Source organism: Condylura cristata, unplaced genomic scaffold, assembly GCF_000260355.1.
Source record: "Condylura cristata isolate star-nosed mole 26May11 unplaced genomic scaffold, ConCri1.0 scaffold00024, whole genome shotgun sequence".
NCBI lineage: Eukaryota > Metazoa > Chordata > Mammalia > Eulipotyphla > Talpidae > Condylura > Condylura cristata.
Window position 1 is genome coordinate 10,082,360 of NW_004567125.1, and position 17,705 is coordinate 10,100,064.

At 49.1% G+C, this 17,705-nt stretch overlaps 2 protein-coding genes across 2 annotated transcripts; both read left to right on the top strand.

The window, feature by feature from the left end:
• Positions 1-756: 756 nt before the first annotated feature.
• Positions 757-12,282, top strand: NDUFS2 (NADH dehydrogenase (ubiquinone) Fe-S protein 2, 49kDa (NADH-coenzyme Q reductase)). The gene is made up of 14 exons (XM_004688403.2): positions 757-942; positions 1,693-1,799; positions 4,345-4,535; positions 7,206-7,326; positions 7,490-7,602; positions 8,142-8,216; positions 8,383-8,460; positions 8,596-8,681; positions 8,900-9,019; positions 10,951-11,080; positions 11,340-11,435; positions 11,606-11,689; positions 11,830-11,887; positions 12,063-12,282. Exons 1-14 carry the CDS (start codon positions 848-850, stop codon positions 12,098-12,100), a joined length of 1,392 nt encoding a protein of 463 aa, XP_004688460.1. The 5' UTR covers positions 757-847; the 3' UTR covers positions 12,101-12,282.
• A 544-nt stretch (positions 12,283-12,826) lies between these two features.
• Positions 12,827-15,844, top strand: FCER1G (Fc fragment of IgE, high affinity I, receptor for; gamma polypeptide). The gene is made up of 5 exons (XM_004688404.2): positions 12,827-12,943; positions 14,639-14,730; positions 14,892-14,927; positions 15,312-15,332; positions 15,491-15,844. Exons 1-5 carry the CDS (start codon positions 12,895-12,897, stop codon positions 15,551-15,553), a joined length of 261 nt encoding a protein of 86 aa, XP_004688461.1. The 5' UTR covers positions 12,827-12,894; the 3' UTR covers positions 15,554-15,844.
• The last annotated feature ends 1,861 nt before the right edge of the window (positions 15,845-17,705 follow it).

Sequence of the window (17,705 nt, forward strand, 5' to 3'; positions counted from 1 at the left end):
TCCAGAGACCCTGTCTGGGGGAGTTGTGCGGAAGGCCTCTTTCTAGGCTCAGAATGGGAGGGAGGGGCAAACTCCAGGGTGGCCCAGCTGGAGCTGCGCCTGGAAGCCAAGGGAGAGGCTGCAAAACTCTTCCTGTCTCTTCCCAACAGACAGGGTGCTGATTCTGGTACTACTGCGTTTCCATGTTGTCGATGGCTGCCCTAGGTCAAGTCCGGTTCATCCTGAACCGAAAGAAACTGAGCCGGGATGGAAGAGGGATGTGCAATTTGGAGGTGTATGTTTCGGAAGCCCGGCAGTTAGGTGATCTTCCATAGACGCCTCCCTTTCTCATGTGCGATGCCGTGGCCCCTACCCACATGATGGCGTGCTCCCAAGCTGGTGGCCTTGGCATCAGGCTCTTTCTCCTTTGGGCTGGGCGGGAGCACTCAGACCCGCCCAGTCTCACTGGGGTCCATTTCCCTAATTCATTTAGGGCATCTGGAAATTAGCTGGCTTTGCTCCCCTCCGAAATTTCTGGAATGGGGTAAGAGGTAGCTAGTGGTGCAAGGCAGAATTGGGGCAATCCCAGAGGGCAGCCAAGCAGAGGGCTGGGAAGGCAGCACCCGGGCTGGTGATGGGAACAGAGCGCAGGGCAGACCCCGTGGTGCTGCAAGCTCCTCCTTTGACCCTGGAAACGCGAGTCTGGGCGGAGCCGGAGCCAGAGCCGTTCTGAGACCCGGATGTCGTCAGGTCGTAGCCCTGCCCGCTTCCAAGATGGCGGCCACGCGGCGCTGACGGGAGAGAAGCCTGCAAGGCGGCGCGGCGCCACTTCCGCCCGGCTCTCCTTCCACAGCTCGCAGCGGGCAAGATGGCGGCGCTGAGGGCGCTGTGTGGGCTGCGGGGTGGCGCGTCCCGGGCGCTGCGACCCGCGGCGGGGCTCCGACTGCCGACCCAACCCTGCAGGTGAGACCCTAGGCGTCTCCGGCGTGCCCGCCTCAATGTAGGGTCTCTCGAATGCGGGAACACACGGGCTTTATGCCCGTAGAAAAGATGACACCGACCTGCGACCCCCTCCCCCAGGCCTGCACTCTCCGGCTCTAGGGTTGTAAGGACACCTGCTCTGACCGAGGGGGGGGATGGAGAACCTTGAACTCATTCTGCCGGGAGTGAAATGGAGGTACCTTGCCTTTCACTACTAGTGATAGTGTCACCTTTGCTTTATGCTCTGCTGCTGCTCCCGCCTTCGGTCATGGGGTGCCTGCCATCAGTGGAAGCACCCCTGATGGTGGAGTTTATGGAAGAGAAAAAAACAAGATGCCAGGTGTCCCCATTGCCTCAATCTGGCCATGCTTAAGCTGAAACCTGCAGCCAGCATGTGGGTATCTGTGTCTTCCTCTTCTCTTCTTAGTTTCCTGTTGACCTTGAGTAAACACCTTGCTCGAATTTTTATTCATCAGAATGGGAATATAAAAATGAGAAGACCATGTAGGAGTTAGGCTCCACAACCTGCAGACAGGTGACAGGTGAAGTGATTCTGCCATAGTTTGTTAGTAGGAATGGAACCCCTTGTTCTGACAAAGCTAAGCAAACTCTTACCAGTGATTTGGGGTTGAGGAATGCAAGAACCCTTTCTCTGGGCCCTCTGAGTGAATGGGAACAGAGGAATCAAGCGCTGTTAAGAACCTGTGCCTGCTATCTGTTTCAATTCCCCAGAGGTGCTCGGCAATGGCAGCCAGATGTGGAATGGGCAGAGCAGTTTGGGGGAGCTGTCATGTTCCCTACCAAGGAAACAGCCCACTGGAAACCTCCACCTTGGAATGGTGAGTGCTCACAGCTGCTGCCCCAGCCTACATCCATTCCTGCCCAAAATAATGCCTAAGTGCCCTGAGCTCTCTGTCTTAGGTGAGTTTTAACCTATTTGTTTCTTTCACCCTGCATTTCAACAAATAGTGATTAACAGCAGGTTTTTGTCAAGCAGAGGTGAGGAAGAATGTTCCAGGAGAAAAGAAAGAGTAGGTACCAGGCAACCTTTGAAGGTCCTACCAAAGGGAAATCGCTAGCTTCAGCCTTTTCCAGAGGTTCAGTATATTTCCATTTCTGGGTGATAGACAAACTGGTCTTCCTGAATCACAAACAGTTCTTTCCCCATCAAAACTTTTTCTTCCTTTTGACTTGATTTGGAGCAGTGACAGCTCCATTCTGATTCCTCAGATCTGAATTTTTTTCACCGTCTTTGGCTGTTTTCTCTCTCTCTCTTTTTTCTTTAAAGATTGACTTATTTATGCATTCAGAACTGGGGTACAGGTGCAGTGAAAGGCTTCACCAAGACAAGTTGGAGAGCTGAACAGGCAGATTGACTGAAATGCACTGGTGAGGGGAGCAGCAGAGAGACAGGGAGGTCTGCTGGCCATGTGGGTCACCTTCCTGGCTGGGGATTGAACTCGTGAAGCCACTGCGGCTAGTTTCCTAATGCTGTGCTTTAACCTGTTGCGCCACCAGGCAGCTTTATGTTTTATGTTATATCAGCTTTATGTTATATTAGATATTGACTATTTCAGGAGACTCTTTGTTAGAGGTCAGGGAGGGGGCACCCCAGAACCCTCAAATCTTCCTGCTCTCCATAGGTTTGGCCATCCACCGCATTAAGACAAAACATATAAGGCCTTTAGTAGAAAAGAACTTTAACTAGTGTGCAATACAGAAAAGACAAAGAATATCACTTCCAGATCAAGCACCTGGAGTTACCCATCCCCTTGTGGGTAAATGTTCAGCCAAACAGGATTGACCCAAAGCAGAGCCCAGAAGCCCACCACGAGTCTAAAGCACTTTCTGGCAGTGACTCACAGGGAAGAGTCAGAAATGGCCAGAGAAGTCCAGGAGGAAAAGAGCAAAATCAAGACCAAGATAAAAGCTGCCATTGTTAACCTCCCCATGGATCTCTCACCTACACCTGTTTCAACCAGTCCAGGACTAAGAAGCAAACACAACTTCTTCACACATCTCTCTGCTCCATGTGCCTCCCTCAGGTTTCCTCCTGACTCTCCATGCTGCTTCCTTCCTTCTCCAGTCTCCTCCTCTCCAGCTTCCTCCTCCCTGTGCAGCTCCATCCACCTTCGGGTGGGGCAGGATGGATCCGCCCCTTTTCCTGGGGATCTCCCTCTTACATTTTCTCTAGGTTCATGCCACTGACCTTGCCCCTCCCCTCCACCTGTCACATATAAAGTATGGAATCATCTCTTCCTGGAACATCATTTTACCATGTCATTCATTCTCTTGCTCAAAACTTTCCAAGGCGCTTTGACTTACCTTTCAAAGACTTAGCAATAGCGGTATACCTACCAATTGCTAAGTATTTAATTTGCATTATTTCATAACAACCCTATGAAAGTAATCCTGTGTTAGCCCTAATTTGAGGAAATTATGATGCAGGGATATTAAAACTTGACTGAGGATACACAATCTGTCTGAATGACAGATTTGGGTCCTTCTGATTCCAAAACCCCTGATGAAAGATTTGCGCTGCAAAGGTAGCTTTGGTTTTAAATCTCAATTTTCCATTTACCAGTGAATACATTATTTCCTTCATAGTATTGTTGTGATGACTAAATAATAGCTAATGTGGAGACTGGCACATGGTAAGCCCCCCAAGGTGTTGTTTTGGATGCAGGTCCTACTTCCATGTAGTCTTTATAGTGTTCTCTCCAGGTTTGAATACTTAATGGCTAAGCCACTTTTTTCGTAATTTGTGAACATCACCTGAGTTACTAGTTTTTCACATCTAACTTATTGCCCAAAACAAATTGTAAGCTTCCTGAGGGTCAAAATTGTCTTTCAGTAGTAGGGATTAGGGATCCACTTCCTGATTGATTGACCCTCCGAAACCTTTGAGGCACAGTGTATCATTGTGGATCCTGGAGCTGAGCAGGCCTGTAACATCCTGGCTTTGCCACTGACTAGCACTGTGAAAAGTCATTTTTCCTCTCTGGTTTCAGTTTCTCCAATAACATGAGGATGATAATAATACCCACTATTCACATTGTTGTGACAACTAAATTAATGAAAATAAATAAGATGCTTAGAGTAGCTGCCTGGCCCATAGGAAGGACCGTCTAAGTTATTGCTACTAGTACAATTACTGAGGTCTCGTGGGAGACATGGAGTGAATGAAACTCACAGTACCTCGCATCAGGGAGTTTACGTCTCCCCTTTCCTTCTCTCGGTCCTCTCCCTGGTTGTGTCAGAGATGAGGGACTTAAGGCACAGAGTGACGGGCAGGGTCCATGGGGAGAGAGGCTGACTCGATGCCCTCTCTTGGGGCTTCCAAGAGAATTACCAATTGGCTCTGAGGTATTTCCCACTTCTCAGATGTGGACCCTCCAAAGGACACACTGGTGTCAAACCTGACCCTGAACTTTGGGCCCCAGCACCCAGCAGCCCACGGAGTTCTACGCCTGGTGATGGAACTGAGCGGGGAGATGGTGCGCAAGTGTGATCCGCACATTGGGCTTCTCCACCGCGGCACAGAGAAGCTCATTGAGTACAAGACCTACCTGCAGGTGAGGGCTGCATGGTCGACAGGACCTAGGGATGCTTTAGCCTGGTATTTCCTGGTTTACTGTCTCCAAAACCCCGGGGAAGAGGTTATGGAGGTCACGCTTGGGAGGGAAGGGAGGTAGTTGGGGATATTGTCACCTGGATTTGGTTTATCTACAGAAGTACTTTGGGGCTGGAGCTGCACTTGCAGCTCTTCTGTGGCTGACTTTTGGCTGGCCTCTTTAGCCTTCCTCTAGTGCCTCAGTTTCTCTCTTCTGAGAACATTCTGTACGTCAAAGCTGGTGGCAGGGAGAGGAGAGAGACATTAATTCCTAGGACTCACAGCCGATTCTTGTATCTTCTAGCTGTCTAAATCTGTTTTCAAAACACGTGATGAGTCAGCGTGACCTGGAGTTTGTCATTTTTAGTGGAACTGCATGACCCAAGTGATGAGGGTCAGGTTTGAAGCCACAGGATCTGGGAAGGGAATCTGAAGTTTCTTCCTTAGTGAAGAAAGATTTCCCTGAGAGAGCCTGAGGGTTTCTGGTCTCAGAGCCCTTGGAGTCAACCCTGCACTTTTATCTACGTCACAGTGACATCAGGGCAAGAACTGACTGTCCCAAAAAGGGATGTCTTGGCTCCGCCTCCTTCCTGGAAACTGAAGCTGTTCAGCACCAGACAGATTAGACGTCACTTTCTTGGCAGCTCTTTCTACTCAACATTCCTACCAGAAACCAACCCATCCTTCTTGGTCTCTGCCTTCTCGTAGCTCTCACTTCCAGGCATTCTGTCTTCTCGTAGCCCTCGCTTCCAGGCATTCTCAATATCTCAGAGAAGCTCATGTCTTGGACAGGGTGTCACAGGGACCAGAGATTGTGTCTGTAGTGTTCTGCAGCCACATCTGGGCTTTCCAAAACAGAGTTAAATTTTCAGGAATTCTGTGAGCCAGTTTTTTTTTTTTTTCCCCCTCTCTTCTCAGTGTCCTTAGGACTTTTTTAATTTTATAGTAGTTTATTTTACATATTTTTGTGTATTTTTCCATCTCAGTTGCAATCCCCCCTTCACCAGATCACCCATGTGCCATCACCATAGTCTAGTGCATTTCCCTCCCCCCACTGTTTTTGATCTCATTCCCCACTCTACCCCACAAAATGTCTCTGGTATATAGTTGTTCATCATTATCACTGTTTTCTCGCCTGTTCCATTATATTCCTGTTATGAGAGAAACCATCTGGTATTTTTCCTTTTCTTTCTGACTTATTTCACTAAGCATGATCTTTTCCAGCTCCATCCATGTTGCTGCAAAAGGCATGTGTTTCTTTTTCTTGGTTGCTGAGTAATATTCCATTGTGTATATGTACCACATCTTTTTAATCCAGTCATCCATTTTTAGGCATTTGGGCTGTTTCTATGTCTTTCCAATTGTAAATTAAAGCAGCAATAAACATGGGGGTGCAGGTATCTTTTTGAATCAGTGTTTTTGTGTCTTTTGGGTAGAAACCTAGGAGTGGGATTGCTGGGTCGTAGGGAGCTCCATGTTTAGCAGTTTGAGGAGCCTCCAAACAGTTTTCCATAATGGTTGTACTAGTTTGCATTCCCACCAGCAGTGCAGGGGAGTTCCTTTTTCTCCACATCCTCGCCAACATTTGTTGTTGCTAGTTGTATGAAGATGTGCCATTCTCATTGGGGTGAGGTAGTATCTCGTGGTTTTAATTTGCATCTCCCTTATTACAAGTGATGTTGAACATTTTTTCATATGCTTGTTGGTCATCTGCATTTCCTCTTTGGAGAAGTGTCTTTTTAGCTCTTCTGCCAATTTTTTGATAGGGTTGTTTTTGTTGAGTTTCATCAGTTCTCCGTATATTTTTGTGATCAATCCTTTATCGTTGGTTTTATGAGAAAATTTTTTCGCAATCAGTGGGCGGGCTGTCTGTTTTTTGTAATGTCTCTTTTGCTGTAAAGAAGCTCTTTAACTTGATGTAGTCCCACATATTTATCCTTGCTGTCACTATCGTTGCATTGGGTGCTCTGTCTTTAAAGATGTCGCTGAAGTGTACGTTGTGTAGTGTTTGGCCCATCTTTGCTTCCAGGCATTTTATGGTTTCCATTCTTATGTGTAGGTCTTTATCCACTTCGAGTTGATTTTTGTGTATGATGAGAAGTAGTGATCTAGTTTCATTTTTTTGCATGTAGCTTCCCAGTTTTGCTGAAGAAACTGTGAGCCAGTTTTATAGTCATTATTAAAAATGGAATGTTCACCACTTAGGATTAAATATTATGTTAAGAACAAAGCAAAGAAGTACTCCTAATTTCTCCCATCCTTTTCTCACTACCTTTTACTTTGCTGCTCTTGAGGCATTTATTTTATCTGTATGGTGGACAGATAAAATACTGTACTCTGCTGCTGTGCCTTGTGCTAGGCTCCATTATTTAGTGTTGGTAGTTTAAAATTGGCCCTGGTAAGAGTGTTCTCACTGAGGAAGTTGACAAGTGACAAATTAAGGCTCCCTCACCCTCTCACAGGGCCAGTTTTTAGACATCTATCAATACACCACTGGGTAGTGGGGTGTTTCGTCCTGCCTTTCAGGGGCTTACCACACCAACCTCTGACGCCCACAGAGAGCAGTGCTTCCGGCAGCTGCACCAAGGCTCCTGGGCCTGTTAGATGTGACCAGACTTCCCCCTCTGCCCAGGCCCTTCCCTACTTTGATCGGCTGGACTACGTGTCCATGATGTGTAACGAGCAGGCCTACTCATTGGCCGTGGAGAAGCTACTCAACATCCAGCCTCCGCCCCGGGCCCAGTGGATCCGAGGTACACCCACCCTTCCTCCTGCGGCCACTGCAAGTACAGCGTACCCCCCTTGCATCCTTGACCCCGAGCCTGGCATGTAGACCCCAGGCTATGCCCAGAGGTGTTCTGCCAGCCTACCGTCTTGGTGCCCATTTCTGTTTCTCCTCTCTGCACCTCTCTACAGTGATGTTTGGAGAAATCACACGACTCTTGAACCACATCATGGCTGTGACCACACATGCCCTGGACATTGGGGCCATGACTCCTTTTTTCTGGATGTTTGAAGAAAGGGAGAAGGTATGAGGAGAAGGGAAGGCTCGAGAGAAGGAAGCACAGGATGTAGCGAAGGCATGAAGGAGACAGACAATTCAGAGAGAACAGCTGGAGAACACTTGGGGAAGAAGGTGTATTTAACCTGGGTTTTATTCTTTTTTTTTTTTTAAGATTTGATTTTATTTATTTAGGCACATAAGAACAGGATGTAGGCCAGAGGTACTGGGAGTGAGAGGATTCACCAGAGACAGTGAGAAGCAGAAGAGGCAGATGTACTGAAATGCACTGCCGAGGGGAGCAGCAGGCAAGACAGGAGAGGTCTCTTGTGCCATGTGGTCACCTCCCTGGTGGGTGATCCAACTCGTGCTGCAGTGGCTCCAAATAGTTTCATAGTTCTGAGACTTAACCCCTTGTGCCATCAGGAAGGCCCCTGGGTTTTATTCTTAAGAAATGTTGTCAGGAGGGGTTGGTTGAGCACAAGAAAGGCTGGGAGAGTGGGCCACCATGTTGTTGGACTTAGGGGGTCAGGACTTTGTCACTAATTCCCAGTGTGTCCTATCAAGATGTTTGAGTTCTACGAGCGAGTATCTGGGGCACGGATGCATGCTGCCTACGTCAGGCCAGGAGGTGTGCACCAGGTGAGCAGGCTTCCACCTCCCTGAATCCATGCCTGTGGGCTCCTGGTGGCCACTGGGGGGCAGCGCTGGCTGGCGGGACTGCTGATTCTGGAGCCCTGGGGGAGGCTGAAGCCTTCCTCTTCAGTGCTGGCTCTTGGACTCAGTGTCACTGCCCATTTGACTGTAGGACCTACCCCTGGGACTGATGGATGACATTTATGAGTTTTCTAAGAACTTCTCTCTTCGGATTGATGAGGTGGAGGAGGTAAGGGTTGGGATTCGTCCCTTTCTTCCCCCAAGAAGGACTTGTTGGGGCTGCGTGTCCCTGGTTGTAAAGAAATATGAGGGGTTTGAAGGCTTTTGGGAAAAGTGTTCACCTGCCAGTTGTCTTGGTTCACAGATGCTGACCAATAACAGGATCTGGAAAAACCGGACGGTGGACATTGGGGTTGTGACAGCAGAAGATGCACTGAACTATGGTTTTAGGTGGGAGGAATCAGACTTCTCTTAAGTTCATCTCTCCTCAGGGTGGGGGAGCTCAAAGGCTTACATCTCGACTTCAGGACTTTGGCACCTTCCTTGCCATGCTCTGAGTCTAAACCTATGCTGGGAGTGTGGGGAAGGCATGGGGAGACCGAGGGAGAGAGTGTGCCACCTTTCTTGGTTTGTGGGAGGGACCCTCATTTCTACTACACACTCCCCAGTGGGGTGATGCTCCGGGGCTCCGGAATCCAGTGGGACCTGCGGAAGACCCAGCCCTATGATGTTTACGATCAGGTGGAGTTTGACGTTCCTATTGGCTCTCGAGGGGACTGCTACGATAGGTAAGACCCTGCTTAGCTCGCTGTCTGGCTAGCTTCCCTACCTTTTCTCTTGGTTCCTTCTTCTCTACCATACTTTTCCGTATCTGCTTGGGCTTTTGTATCTGTTAAACTAGGCTGCCTTTCAAAGCACTCTAACAAAGGTGACACTTTTTTTTTTTTTTATCCTGTATCATACCTGCGTCCTAAGTAGAATTCATTTTGACTGTATTTTTAAAGATTTATTTATACATACAAGAGCTGGGGTACAGGCCAGAGGTTCAGGGGGGGTGAGAGGATTCACCAAAGACAGAGTGGGGAACAAAGCAGGCAGATTGAGTGAAATACACTGCTGAGGGGAGCAGGAGAGGTCTACCGTGTCATGTGGGTTAGGTCCCTGGTCAGGAATAGAACTTATGGTGCAGTGGCTGTGGATAGCCATAGCACAGTGCTTTAACCCTTGTGCCACCAGGGAGGGCCCCATTTTGACTGCATTTTACAGTTGAGAAAACTAACGATAAAACTTGAGGATAAAAATTAGAGATTAGCTCTTTCTGCCATCTTGGATCCTGTGGCAGCCTGATGGGAATGGGCTTCTATAATGTGGTTAGAAGGCCATTTTTGCTGACTATCTCCAGAACCAGAGGGAACATGTAGCTCTTCAAACTGAAGGTATTAAAAAAAAGTCTTTATGCTCACCTAGACGAAAACTAGACTCTGTCTAGACCAGAGATATGCTTATATGTACAAAGAATTGCACAGTGACTCCTGGTGGCCAGTGGAATAAAACTAGAGTCATCTGGGAGAAGGTGACACATGCATCATGGCGACAGTGGCATGGTTTGTGCCAACTTCTGAAGCAGCCTTCCCTTTTTTTTTTTTTTTAATTAATATATTTTTAAAAATATTTAAGAACCCTCCCTGGTGGCTCAGTGGGTTGGAACATAGCACTGCGAAGCTAGCCGTGGCCATGTGAATGTGAGTTCTATCCCCAGCCATGGAGGTGACCCACATGGTGTGTCAGACCTCTCCTGACCTGCCCGCTACTCCCCTCAGCACTATAATTTGTCAGTCGGCCTGCTCCCCACTCTGTCTCTGGTGAATTTTCTCATGGCCTATATGCATAAATAAATAAAACCTTTTAAAAAATTTATTTTGTAGAACTGGGGTGTAGGCCAGAGTTGTGGGGTGGGGGGCAGTGAAAGGATTCACCAGAGACAGAGTGGGGAGCCGAACAGGCAGATCAATGAAGTATACTGCTGAGGGGAAAGCAGGCCATTTTGACTGCATTTTACAGTTGAGAAAACTAAGCATAAATCTGAGGATAAGTCAGAGAAAGCAGGCCAGACATGAGAGATCTGCTGTGCTATAATGTGGAATAGCTCCCTGGCCAGGGGTCAAACTCAGGCCATAGGAAGCCCTGGGCCACCAGGAAGCCCTGAAGCAGCCTTCCTATTAAGGCCACAGGATACAGAATCTATGTGCTGATGTACCCTTGAAGGATTTACACTTATTGGAAAACCAATAAGTGGTCCACTTCTCTTCTTTTAAAAAGAGAGATTAGCTTAGATGGGACTAGATTAATGTTAAAGGTGGGACTAGAATCTTGATCCATTGCTCTTTTCACTAGATTCTGAGCTCCTGATTCCATTCCTGTTTACTCACCCTAAGATTTTTGAATTTATTTGCTGTTCTGTGCAAAATATGTTTTAGTGGGTAAACAAATAGGGAAATACTGTGCATGGTCTAGAAAAAGTAGGGGAGGGTTTGGGGAAGGATCCATGGTGACAGTCAGGAAGTTGCAGACTGTGTGGTGGCCTGGCAGAGCGACATGCTGCATGGGGAGAGGGAGTGAGGGCTGTGCACCGGGCGCGCTCCAGGTCAGCCCCCCCGTCCTGCCCAACCCGGTGAGCTGTTCTGGACTGCTTTCTCCGGTCTTGCTGTCTCATCTACAGGTACCTGTGTCGGGTCGAGGAGATGCGCCAGTCCCTCCGAATCATCTTTCAGTGTCTGAACAAGATGCCTCCTGGGGAGATCAAAGTTGATGATGCCAAAGTGTCTCCACCTAAGCGTGCAGAGATGAAGGTCATCTGCGGGGAAGGAGCAGTCTGGGGTGGGGGCTGGCAGCCAGAAGTACCTTGAATTCAGTTGGACTTTTCTGTTTTCAAATAGCTCATTGTATAGATTCTTAACCTTCTACAGCCTCCTTTCTTACCCTGCATCTCCTTTGCTCTCTGACTTGCATGTGGGTTTCAGTCTCTCTTGAGAGTAGCGATTATTTTTGTGCTTGGAGAAGACTGTTTAGGTCTGGCTCAAACAGATGCTCCCTTCTTCCTCTCTCCAGACATCTATGGAGTCCCTGATACATCACTTCAAGTTGTATACTGAGGGCTACCAAGTTCCTCCAGGGGCCACATACACTGCTATCGAGGCACCTAAGGTTAGCAGAGAAGTGGGAGGGAAGGGCAGTGTGTGGGGAAGGACCGGGATGGGTGGTAGTGAATGCTTGCTCGTTAGTGGGGGAGGGCATGAGAGTGAACAGAGAGATTTTTCTTGGCAGACAAAGTGTCCTTCCTATTAACGGAAACTGTTACCTCCTTCCTTGGACAGGGAGAGTTTGGAGTGTACCTAGTGTCTGATGGCAGCAGCCGCCCTTATCGATGCAAGATCAAGGCTCCTGGTTTTGCCCACCTGGTAAGAAACAGTCTCTGTTAGAATCCTGACTGAAACAAATAAGTCCAGTCATTATTGACCTTAGTCAAAATTTTTATAAACTTTCCTTCCCTTTCTCCCCTGCTCATCTTTCCTAATTTGTTCTGTTTCCATTTCTGCAGGCTGGTTTGGACAAGATGTCTCAAGGACACATGTTGGCTGACGTCGTTGCCATCATAGGTACAGTTGTTCTGTGGTAGGGGCATCCTAGGCCGGGGGCTTTGAGGGGACAGAGACAGAGCACATCCTGTTCAGCAGAGACTCGAGCATGGACTTAGCTCTGTCTCTTGGGCATGGTAGTGGGTTCTGGATCCTTTATAGTAACACTTTCTTCCTCCTCCCCCTGACATCTTAGGTACCCAAGACATCGTGTTTGGAGAAGTAGATCGGTGAGCAGGTGAACAGAATTTGCCTTGCCAGTCAGTTTCCTTCGTGGAGTGTCAGCATTTGGATGGGACGTGTGTGTATGTGTATGTGCACATACATAAACACTTGGCTGTCAGGCTTTCTGCGCATGTCCTTAGGAAAAGAGAACTTAACAATAAATTAGCCGCCCTGCGGTCCCTCTGCCCAAATTTCTATTGTCTTGTCGTCTTTCACTTTGAGGGGAATCTCGAGTGTTTGTTAACGTTCCACTTCTCTATTACACTCAGTTCTTAGCAATTTTTCCTGCTCATCTCCACCCCTTCTCTGACTCTTGTCCTTTCCACTTCTCCATTCCCCATTTCCTCTTTTCCCCCCTCAGCTTCCCCCTACCTTAAGCCTGTGGCCCACACAATTTGGTACCCTCCTCGGTCAAGACAGGGGCTAGAGTCCAGATTGCTTGAAAAGGCAACGGAGGGTTTTTGGGAACCTTGAGTGGCAAAGTGTCACCATGTAGCTCCTAACAGGGTGGCGTGAGAGGGCCGATCTTGTCAACCCTTACTGGTATGGGAGTCTCCATGCGACTTGGAAGTCGGAGTTTGGTCGTCCAGGGACTCAAGTGTAAGTGCCCAGCTCTCCTAACTCTCTTGGTTTTGGCCCTTCCGGGCGCCGCCCGGCCTTAAGTGCAGGAAGGGGAAGGGGCCAAAGCTGGGGGAAGGCGTGGCAGGAAGGGGGGAACTCTGTGGTCAGGGAGCCTCCGCTGAGACAGCTGCGCAGTGTTGTCAGCGTCTGCCCGGCTCTGGCCCCTCGGCCTCCCGCCCAAGATGATTCCTGCGGTGGCCTTGCTCTTACTTCTGCTGGTTGAACAAGCAGGTGAGAGGGTTCGATGAGGACAGCGAGCGAGACTCCAGGGTGGGAAGGAAGGCTTGGGTCTGGGGGCCAAGGCAGATGGCGGAAGATAAAGCGGTGGGTGGTTGGGCGCTGACCGTGGGGCTAGTCCTCTCCAGTCTCCCTCAGGGCACAGGTCTGTCCCCACCTTTCTTTTCCTCTTCACGTTTTCAGGATAACGTGGGGCACTTCAGTTGGGCAGGGGAGGAGGGGGCTGGTTCTTTGACTCAAAAAAGCTGGTTTGGGGTACGGCACCACTTCCCAAGCTCAACATCATGGAGAGCTGGTTGGGAGCTGGTCTCCAGGTGGTTAATGACGTTTCTACGGCCCCTTCAGGAAGGCTGCTATCTGTCCATGTGCTTGGGGGGGATGGGAGAGACAACGGCTTAGAGATGAACAAACCCAATTGCTGCCTCTGGGGTCTGTACCAGGCACCAGTGAACCGTATTCTGTCAGCAGTTGGCCTGAGGTGGGGCAGCAGCAAGGGCCCAGTTCTAGAGCCTGGGCATTCCTAGGAACAGGAGCAGTAATGGGGAGGCGGCAGCTGCTCTTAAGGCCTGTCGTTAACGAATTCACTTTTTATTCTGGCTCCTCTTTACTGCGAGGGGATGTGTTTTGAAGAGGGAGGGTTGCAGCTACTGTTGGGGTGAAAGGGGTTCATGAAACTGGGGAAATGGGAAGAGAAGACAAGGCCCTTTGTGTAGCCAGCGGTGACTAGTGACTGGCGGGAGGGATTTGCTGCTGCCATGAGCTGAGGTAGTGTCATGCCGGACCCAGAGAACAAAATACACTGGCTTTGTAAGGATTGCTTACCCTGGGACTGGGCCTCTCCGGTCGCCCTTGGGGCTGCCTCTTTGAGGTAGCTGGAAACAAGCTACTTAGCTTTTCCAAGTCTTGGTTTCGTTATTTGTAGGTTAATGGTGATATTTCCACACAGGGTGTTTTTCAGATTTGTGCAGTATTTTTCAGGGAAAGAGTTGCAGAGAATAAAAAGTACTTTATCTCACTGGTCACATGCCCTTGAGCTCTTCTGATAGGAGCCTGAGCAGATGGGAGCCCAGACCCTCTGATTTTTTTTTAGTTGCACAAGATTTCCTCTCTCCGAAGCAGCTAGGCTAAGGCGTGCTGGCCCAGCCTGTGGGCAGTCGTTGGTGTTTAAGGCCTGGGAAAGCAGTCTCTTTGTTGTAAGTGTTGGGTGGTGGGACCAAGTGAGGAGTCCAAGTTCAGATAATGACCAGTGCTGGAGTAATTGTTTTCTCTGCCTGCCCCAACGCACATCCTTCCTGTCCAGCCCTCAGCCACAGGTCACAGGACTTAGCAGAGACATCTGTGGTTTCTACACTGAAGTTCATCACTGCCTCCCTTCCCCCTCCCCTTTGGGCTGAGGTTGTGGTCTCAGTCCAGTGAACACAAATAGGTCCCCTGAGAGCTGTACACACACGATATACCTGAGGAACCGCAGTGCTACAGAGAGGCTGGGGCTGCAGCAATAGAAGTTCCAAGGAACAGAACCTCTCATGTTTCCTCACTGCCCCAACCTAGGGGGAGGGAGAGACTTAGCTCCTTCCCTGGAAAGTTTCCCTAGGCCTTCAGCTACTTCATGGAGCCCATTCCCCCTTCCCTCTTCTCTGAGACCAATTATCCCCTGACCCCTGACCCCATGGGCACCTGTGTTCTCAGAGGCCCTGGGAGAACCTGAACTCTGCTACATCCTGGATGCAGTCCTGTTTTTGTACGGCATCATCCTCACCCTGCTCTACTGTCGACTCAAAGTAAGTCAGGGGGCACAGGGGTGAGCGGACAGCAGTGACGTCAGAAGTGGGAGGGTGCTGGCAGCCTGGATCCGGGAGGGAATAATGGAGGGATTTCCCCTTTTGGGGGAAGGGCATGGGCCACTGACTGCACCTTTACTAATGACCTTTGCCCTTCTCAGATCCAGGTTCGGAAGGCAACTGTCGCCAGTTATGAGGTATAGACCAGCAGGGGCCCTCACCCCAACCTAGGTGTCAACAAATCATCCAAATCAGCCCTACTGGGGCTTTAGCCATGTGGTGTGTGGCCTCTGGGAGGGATGAGTCTTTGGCACTAATCAGTATGAGTGTCAGAAGCTCCCTTCCATATCCCCCTACCTGCCCTGCCACCCAGCTGAGTTACACAGGTGGCAAGGTAGAGCCCAGTGCAATGAATGTGTGAGAGTTGTTTGGGGTTTGTGTGTGTGTGGGTAGCCTTGTGGGCAAATGTGCATCCATGCCCCCAGAGTATCCAAAGAGGTGTTCTCTACCCCAGCCACCCCTGGGTGGGGAAGATGCTGAAAGAGAGTGGATCTCTAATGTTTATCCTTTGTCCTCCCCAGAAATCAGATGGCATTTACACGGTGAGTAAACCCTCCTTACCCACCCACCCCAATTCCAGGAAGTTAATGCAAAAGGGTGGCATTTCCAGTGACCTTTGGAAGGGGTAGGGTCTTAGGGGGTTGATTGGGGCCCTGTGATGGATTCAGGTTCATGACTTTTCTCTGACCTTCACCTCCAGGGCCTAAGCACCCAGAATCAGGAGACTTACGAGACCTTGAAGCATGATAAACCACCACAGTGACTGTAGGACAGACACCTTTGGTCCCATTCTTCTGATCCTGGTCCTTTTCCCAGCCCACATGGTGGCATCAGAGATGCCTTTATACTCTAATGTGATGATGCTACCCCTGTGATGATGCTCTGCCCCCTGTTAATGGACCTCAGCGGTTCCTCCTTCCGTCAAGGACCTTTGCTCAGATGCTATTTGTTAATGTTGTATTTTAGTCTCACTCCTTGACCCCTGCCCTCTCCTCTCTCCCACCCTCAATCCCACTAACAATGGAAAGGGAGTGCCACGAATAAAGAACTATAGACCGGCTCTGCTCCTTCAATCATTTCTCACATACTGATTCTGCTTGCACCAGACCCAGGCTGAGAGTTGAAGGTGCCACTCTGGGTAAGGCAGACATCACTCCTGACCTTAAAGGGCCCCCAGTCTCTAGATTTCAGGACTTTTTTTTTTTTTTAAGATTTATTTATTTATGCATTCATAACTGGGGTATAGGCCAGGAGTGGTGAGAGGATTCACCAGAGGTAAAGCAGGGAGCAGGACAGGCAGATCTGTGAAGCACATTGCTGAGGGGAGCAGCAGGCAGGTCAGGAGAGGTCTGCTGTGCCATGTGGGTCAGCTCCCTGGCCGGGGATCAAACTCACAATGAGGATGAAGCAGCTGCAGCGAGCTTCAAGGTGCTGTGCTTTAACCCATTGTGCCACAAGGGAGGGCCCAAATGTTTTTCTCAGAGAGGCATAGAATGAATTCTGTGCCTGGGGAAAGGATGGCCTTTGACCCCTAGTTCTCTGGCATGGAATTGGGTAGGAGCCTAGGTACATCCAGAGTTATTTAAACCTAATAAATAACCTCTGTACCCAGCCTGGCCTTCTGTGTTCGAAAATTGATTCAGTCTTTGGTAATGGATGTGTTGGGTAAGGCAAAGTGGATGCACTGGGGAGGTCCAGTTGGGAGGTCAGCTTCTAGGAGCACAGGGTGAGCTTCCCAGTCCCAGGCCTAGTCTCAGTCCCACTAGGAAGTAGGATCCCTTGGCAGTATGTGATCCCCACCAGAAGCTGCCGGCCCAATCTGACACAGGAGCCCTGTCAGTGTGGGTTTTGAATTCCAGGATCTTACCTGAACATCCGTGCTGGGCAATACTTCCCACAGCAATCTGACTACACTCTCCACTGCATAACCATTCCACCCACTCTCTAACCCATGAGGAAGCACAGGCTCTTTGAAATTAATTAATTTAACTTAAATAAAACCCATCCAAAAACCACTTTGCAAGTGACAGGCTAAGATCTTCTATTCCTAGATATTTTGGCACATGAGTGAAAAATAGACTTGGGAAGAAAGGGGAGCAAGGTAATCATGAGATATGAGGGGCTCATGTTCGGGCAGAAGAGACTGGATGATGAAGACATTGGAGCTACTGCTGCTGTTTCTGGGGAAGAGGGGTCTTCAGATGAGAGAGAAGTCAGGGTGGGAGGGGGTGGGAAGTGACTTTGAAAGTGGGAACAAGCTTTTATGGGAAAATGCCTCATTTTCCCACCCCAAACTTGTCCTACAGTTTGGAATTATGAGTCTGCCCCCATCAAACCAGCCTGATTTCCACCCCATCTTGACTTATTACACTTTCCCAAATTTCTCTGGAACCACCTATCCAGTCTTTCACTGCTATAATGGCTACTAGTTCTAGGCTCTGAGCTGGCTCTGAGCTGACTCCCAGCCCAGACCTGTGCGTAGTGTCAGGAAGAGACTTTGTGTGGTGTCCCTAGACAGTGGGGTTAGGTGAGACATTTTCATGATAGGATTAGATCACTTCCCAGAATGTTCAGGAGCAAATTCTGAGGGGAGCCTTCATTTCCTGTGATTCCCCAAGAGTCTACCTACGGATTCAGATTCTTCCACAGCCTATGTCTAATCAAATACTTGTTAGTCTCCAGAACTCCCAGGCCTATGGGAAGATTCCTTGGATTTGGAGATAAATCACCAGCATCCCTCCTCTGGCATTCTTAGCATTCTTTTCTCCACCCCTCTCTCTGTCCCTGACCTCCAAAACCCTCTCCTATTAACAGCATATTTTCCTTGGTCCTTCCTCCTCCCCCGGCTCCCCACAGTTTCCAGTTCCCAAACACATGAGGCTTACAACTTGACTCCTTATATTTATTATAGAAAA

Bases quoted from the DNA above. Each gene is read 5' to 3' on its own strand.
- NDUFS2 (XM_004688403.2), top strand. From the start codon at position 848: ATGGCGGCGCTGAGGGCGCTGTGTGGGCTGCGGGGTGGCGCGTCCCGG. The intron at 1,800-4,344 runs GTGAGTGCTCAC...CCCACTTCTCAG, and splicing joins GAAACCTCCACCTTGGAATG to ATGTGGACCCTCCAAAGGAC. The intron at 11,690-11,829 runs GTAAGAAACAGT...CCATTTCTGCAG, and splicing joins CTCCTGGTTTTGCCCACCTG to GCTGGTTTGGACAAGATGTC.
- FCER1G (XM_004688404.2), top strand. From the start codon at position 12,895: ATGATTCCTGCGGTGGCCTTGCTCTTACTTCTGCTGGTTGAACAAGCA. The intron at 14,731-14,891 runs GTAAGTCAGGGG...TGCCCTTCTCAG, and splicing joins TGCTCTACTGTCGACTCAAA to ATCCAGGTTCGGAAGGCAAC. The intron at 14,928-15,311 runs GTATAGACCAGC...TGTCCTCCCCAG, and splicing joins CAACTGTCGCCAGTTATGAG to AAATCAGATGGCATTTACAC.